General features: G+C 42.9%; 1 protein-coding gene across 6 annotated transcripts in view; it reads right to left on the bottom strand.

The window, feature by feature from the left end:
• The window catches only part of GMFB (glia maturation factor beta), a 30,150-nt gene extending 23,706 nt beyond the window's left edge, over positions 1–6,444 (bottom strand). For 2 of the 6 annotated variants that reach the window (XR_003912937.1, XM_029950633.1), the window contains exons 1-2: positions 6,296–6,442; positions 2,247–2,343 (exon numbers count right to left, since the gene is read on the bottom strand). Coding sequence is in view for 5 of the 6 variants with exons in the window: in XM_029950633.1 (XP_029806493.1) it covers positions 2,247–2,343; positions 6,296–6,298 (100 nt within the window). In the remaining variant the exon portion in view is untranslated. Of the gene's footprint in view, positions 1–2,246; positions 2,344–6,295 lie in introns of all 6 variants that reach the window. The other 4 variants (XM_029950631.1, XM_029950632.1, XM_029950629.1 and 1 more) reach the window with 4 other exon arrangements.

Genomic DNA, 6,444 nt, shown 5'->3' with positions numbered 1-6,444 from the left:
TCAACACTACCCAAAGCAATCTACACATTTAATGCAATCCCCAGCAAAATTGCACAGCATTCTTCTCAAAGCTAGAACAAACTATCCTCAAATTTGTATGGAACCACAAAAGACCCTGAATAGCCAAAGTAACATTGAAGAAGAAAACCAAAACGGGAGGCATCACAATCCCAGACTTTAGCCTCTACTACAAAGCTGTCATCATCAAGACAGTATGGTATTGGCACAAAAACAGACACATAGACGAATGGAATAGAATAGAGAACCCAGAACTGGGCCCACAAATGGACTGCCAATTAACTTTTGACAAAGCAGTAAAGAGTATCCAATGGAAAAAAGTCAGCCTCTTTAGCACGTGGTGCTGGGAGTCCTGGACAGCAACATGCAGATGAAACTAGTCCACTTTCTTACACCATACACAAAAATTAACTCAAAATGGATAAAGGACCTGAATGTGAGACAGGAAACCATCAAAACCCTCGAGGAGAAAGCAGGAAACAACCTCCTTGACCTCAACCACAACAATTTCTTACTCAACACATCTCCAAAGGCAAGGGAAATAAAAGAAAAAAATGAAGTATTGGGACCTCATCCAGATAAAAAGCTTCTGCACTGCAAAGGAAACAATAAAAAAAACTAATAGGCAACCAACGGAATGGGAAAAGATAGTTGCAAATGACATCAGAAAAAGGGCTAGTATCCAAAATCTACAATGAACTCCCCAAACTCCACACCCAAAAAACAAATAATCCAGTGAAAAAATGGGCATGAAGACATGAACAGACACTTTTCAAAGAAGACATCCAGATGGCCTACAGACACACTAAACAATGCTCAGCATCACTCATCATCAGGGAAATACAAATCAAAACCACACTGAGATACCACCTCCGGCAAGTGAGAGTGGCTAAAATGAACAAATCAAGAGACTATAGATGCTGGCGAGGATGTGGAGAAACAGGCACCCTCCTATGCTGTTGGTGGGAATGTAAACTGGTACAGCTGCTCTGGAAAACAGTATGGAGGTTCCTCAGAAAATTAACAACAGAACTCCCCTATGACCCAGGAATAGCATTGCTGGGGATTTACCCAAGGGATATAGAAGTGCTGAGGCATAGGGGCACATGGACCCCAATGTTCATAGCAGCACTGCCAAGAATAGCCAAATCATGGAAAGAGCCTAAATGTCCATCACCTGATGAGTGGATCAAGAAGATGTGGTTTATATATACAATGGAGTATTACATGGCAATGAGAAAGAATGAAATATGGCCATTTGTAGGAAAATGGATGGACCTCGAGAGTGTCATGCTAAGCGAAATAAGTCAGGCAGAGAAGGACAGATACCATATCTTTTAACTCATAAGTGGAACAGGAGAAATTTAACAAAAGACCATGGAGGAGGGGAAGGGGAAAAAATAGTTAGGAGAGGGAGGGAGGCAAACCATAGCAGGAGAGAGGAAAAGGGGTGATGGGCATGGAGGAGGGCATTTGCTGGGAGGAGCACTGGGTATTATATGGAAACTAACTTGACAATGAACTATAAAAGAAGAACTGTATGCCTATGTTATAGTATTTATTTATTTGTAATAGAACCAAAATTCATGACAAGTTGTCACTGCCTTGTTAATTCACATCTGCTGGACGCCTCTCTGTGAAGCATGGTCTATAGAGTTCTACACTGTTACCTGCCCCCAACCCTTCCTCCATCTTTCTAAATCATCACCCACATCTTAAATATGCCTTAAGAATAAAAAAGAAATCTGCATAACATCAGACACAGTTCACAGTGGAAGAGGCAACATACAAATCATTCTTCCCATTGTCCAAAGTCGGTGACACTTAAAAGTACTCTCCATGAAAGTGGGGCTCAAGTCTAGAATTGAAATAAGGCCCCAAATCACTTTGAAGACAATGTTGGACACTTTAGCACTTTAGGTGCAGGCAAAGGTTTCTGGCTGAAAGTGAACGGCCAGGAAGTTTTTAGTCCGCTGAGAAGTTAGAGGATGGAGTTGGATGGGTCACTACCATGACCAGGCGAGTAAGATCATCTTCTCCAGAGCTGTGTAGGCAGCTGAGGAGGGAGGCAGGACAAATGTTGCTTATTTTTTAAAGTGATCTAAAAGCAAGGGGGAGGATTAAAGCAGGAAAAAGGCATATTATCTCCTAAAGCCTCAGTTTATTCAATGTAGCTGTAAGACAAAAATCAACAAAGACCTCGTAACCCAGGCAATCACTTAGCTTACTTATAATGGCAGCATTGTTTGTTTCTTTGCGAAAACGAAACTTTCTCAGCTTTTCCACTAAATCTTCAGCAACATCACAAACCACCAGAGACTCACTCTAGAAAGAAAAATAAAATCATGTATAAAATGCCATGACTTTAATACATGTACATGTTAAAAGTTGTAAAACATAATACCTTTAAAAACATACTGACATGTCACAATTAAGTGAATTAACATAAATTAACAGGGTCTTGTGTTCGAGCCCCACATTGGGTGTATAGATTACTTAGATGGAAGGAAGGAAGGAAGGAAGGAAGGGAGGGAGGGAGGGAGGGAGGGAGGGAGGGAGGAAGGAAGAATTATGAAAAAAAACTAGATGAAACAAATATAAAAACTAGAAGAACCTTTTACAATTATGAAAAAATGTTAAGAGATTCTTCTCCAGAAATCTAGCAAGGAAATGACCAAAAGCACTCTTCTTTTAGTAATGCAAATGTATTACTGATTTCAAGCAGGAGGATGGAAATCTTTTTTTCCCTTTCTTAACGTGTAAAACTTTGAGCACATACAAAAGGAAAGAACAGTATAGTGGAATCCTATGCACCTATATCAGCTTCAAACATTATTAACTCGTAGGCAATCTTATTTCATCAATACCCTCAATACTACCCCATGGAAGTCACACAGCAAAAGGCCCAAAGTCATTTCAACTGTAAATATTTTAGTATGTATCATTAAAATGACAGTATGTGCCACTAAGAATACAAGGATTATAATAATATCTCACCTTAAAAAAAACTAAACATAATCCCAGTCTCAAATAATCAAACACAATTCAAATTCCCCACATTGTTGAGTGTGTGCGTGGGTTTTTTTTTTTTTTTTTTTTTTTTTTGCCCCCAACAGTAGGTTTGATTGAGTCAGGAACCAAATAAGGTCCACCTTCTTTGATCTTTTCATACGTAAGTTTCCTTCTCTTTCAAAAAAATTAGAACAGTTCTGATACCAATGCTAAATACACATGTCTCATTATAACCCAAAAAGTTTAAGGCTTCCAATTTTAAGTTAAAATACAAATTTAATAAAAGCATGCTTTTTTTGACCCCATGTTGGGTAAATGAGAGCCTAAGTTAAAGCAGTAACAGCTGTCAATTTTAAATTATTCTTTAAGTGCAGAACACTGGTAATATGTAAGGTATGACAGACCACAGGACATGCTATTTACAATTAGAAAGCACATCACACCAATAGGTATTCTCCAATAAATAAGGCTCCTATGCAATAAATAAACAGGCAAGTGCATGCATTCTATTAGTTCTCCTTAGAGAAAGAGATGCTAAGTCATAAGGAGCTTCCTGAAGGTGGTATTCAACCCTAGTCTATTTTTGTCTATTTTCAAGAAAGATACAGAAGTCAAAAAGTTAAAATTTTCATTCTCTCTTCAACCAAAAGTAGAACCCATTAGTGAAACTAATTAATATTTTAGATTCTTGTTTATGCAAAGACCACAATTTATCACAAACGTCTTACCTTCCAGCTCTGACACTCAGAGCTGCTTGTGCAATCCTGACATTTTGAGGATCAGAAAACAAGTGAAAAACATGCTGTGGTTTGATTTAGAGAGCTCTTTTTTGGGCACTTTCACCCCTCCCAATACCATAATAAGGCCAAAAATTCCTTCCTACAAGAAAAGGGATGCAGGCTCAGTCAATTCTAATTGCTTACAGTCAGTAGAAGCATTTAAGAATGAGTGTAACACCCTGCAAACAACTCTATGTGGGTAAATATTAACACACAGTTAAGAGGAGTGCTGAGCTCAAGTGTTCACTTCTTGGTTGACTGATGTAAGAAACATTTAGTGAGGGTAAGCACCATGCTAAGTGCTAGGGATACAATCCTATAAAATAAATAAAGAATATGGGCTTGCCCTCTGAACGACATTCAGTCTAGTAGAGAACAGCCCTACATCAACAGGATCAGGTAAGAAAATGTGTGCTTGTTTGTACCTGCAGGGAGAACTACACGAGAGACACACAGGCTGCTGTGAGAACTGACGCCTAGGGAAAAACACCGCGGTCACAAAGGACTTGCCTACAAAGGTATCTGAAGGACCAAAACTGCCTGTGCAAAGACCCTTTGATTAAAGTGATCATAGTACATGTAAGATAGTGAAAGGTCAACGTGCGACACTAGGACAGAGAATGAGCAGGAACATGGTATAAGAGGAGGTTGGCAGGGACTGGACCACATAGGGCCTCGCAGGTCATATTTTGGTCTCTATCCTATGAGCAAAGGGAAGCCACTAAGGAGTTTTAGCCAGAGTGGTTATAGGAAACACGATCAGATTTGCATGCAGAAAACAGTGGCAAGATGAATGGAGCAAGACCAGTTACTCGGCAAGACTAGTCCAAGTGAGAGATGAAAAGTAGCTTAGGTTGATGAGGTACAAGAGAAGTAGGGAAATACTGCTAAGAACAGTTAACTCATGTTAAACACTATGAGAGAAACATGGTGCTATGCCCATTACATGCTTTTCCCCTCATACTCAAAACAATCCCTTAGGATGAGTTTATTATACCCATTTTGCATGAAACTAAGGTTTAGACAGGTTAAGTCTCCTCCCCAAAGTTAAGACAACTAGTGAAGCCTGATCTCTAGCCTGATTCTAGCCCCTCTCTTAACCACTACAAAGGAGCTAATGCCAGATTGCATATTGGAGGGGTGATGTAGGAAAAAGGGTTACCGAGATGACTCCAAACTTCTCTCTTGTGTAACAGTACTAAATGATACCTTTCACTGAATTGAGGAACACTGAGGAAAACCAGGTTGGCAGGGAAAGAGAATGAGTTCTACTCTGGACAAACTGAGGTGGCTTTGAAGTACTCAAGTGGGGAAAAGCTTCCTAAAGGATAACTAAATAGTGGGATATATAGACCTGGACTGGATCTCAGAGGTAAATGTGATACAAATTCACAAGTCATCTGCTTATGGGTAGGAGATAATTGAAGCTATAAGTGTAAGATATGATGGATAAAGAAAGGAAAAACAGATGGAAAAGCAAGCATTAGACATGGGACACATACAGATCAACAATAAAAGTAGGAGAAAAACGAGAAACCAAGGGGAAAGAGAAAGCTTCAAAAAGGGGAAAGGACACTGTCCAGGAATGCAGATGAAAGGTCAGGAGAGATGAGAATTGAAGAGTCCCATGGATTTGGTGATCATGACAAGATTTATTCGAAGGAAATGGGCTGAGAAACGACAGGTCAGAGATAGGACAGTGGGGTCTGTGTTGTGTTTCCAATTAAGCAAACGAGCATATTTAAATACCGGATAAGAAATATCCATTAAAACCCTTGTTAGGCAATTGATTTAATTCTCCACTTTATTTTTGAGCATGGGGTTCAACCCTTTCGAGAACGGAAGCCAAAGCCCCCAGAACAAACAAAACTAAAGCATCTGACAGTCACTTGAAGGCTAAACATCAAAGGCTTGGGCCAAAGGTTTCCAGCTGCCCAGACTCGAGGAGAGCAAGGATACGGGGAAATCCTTAGAGGCAGGCCGAGGAGGAGGAGACAGAAGCTAAGGCGAGGCCGAGAATGGAATCTGAATTGCGGAGTCCTCCCTGCAAAGGCCGCCAGGCGGAAGGTGCTCAGCGCCTGTCTGGCCCTCAGGCCTGGCCCCGGCCCTGGCAAAGAAACCGGTGTTTAGGGGAGCCCTTCGCTGAGCCAGACCTCCGGCCTCTCCGACCCTGCAGTAAGGAGCTGGCACTCTGCATCCAGCAGGACCCAGGCGAGGATGACCCAACCCTACTGGCCGCACCCCAGGCCCAGGATCCACTGGGCGGGTCGACCCCAGGCCCGGCTGGAGGATGCTGCCTTCAGGCGGGGTGGCAGCGGCGGCGGGGAGAGGCCAAGTCCCTGGCTGTGGGCACGCGCCAGCTGCCGAGGCGGAAGCGGCCGCCGACCCACCCCGGGCGCTGCCCGCCGAGCCGGGCTCCGGCAAACAGGAGAGCCCGTCTGGCTGGCCCGGCCCTCTGGCCCCCGCCCTTCCCGGCGGCAACTCACCATTTTCCTTCCGGCCGTCAGCAGCCTCTCGCCTTCCCTCGGGCCCCTTTAAGAATGGCACGACGACCGCCTCCCTTCCGGCCCGGGCGCCTGGCAGAGTCGCCCCCACCCATCAACGCGGCCGGGGCGGGCCGGCACGTGACGGCGGA

The sequence above is a fragment of the Suricata suricatta genome, chromosome 9 (genome assembly GCF_006229205.1).
Source record: "Suricata suricatta isolate VVHF042 chromosome 9, meerkat_22Aug2017_6uvM2_HiC, whole genome shotgun sequence".
NCBI lineage: Eukaryota > Metazoa > Chordata > Mammalia > Carnivora > Herpestidae > Suricata > Suricata suricatta.
Note: the sequence above shows the minus strand (reverse complement) of the source record. Positions and strands in the feature narration are given on the sequence as shown.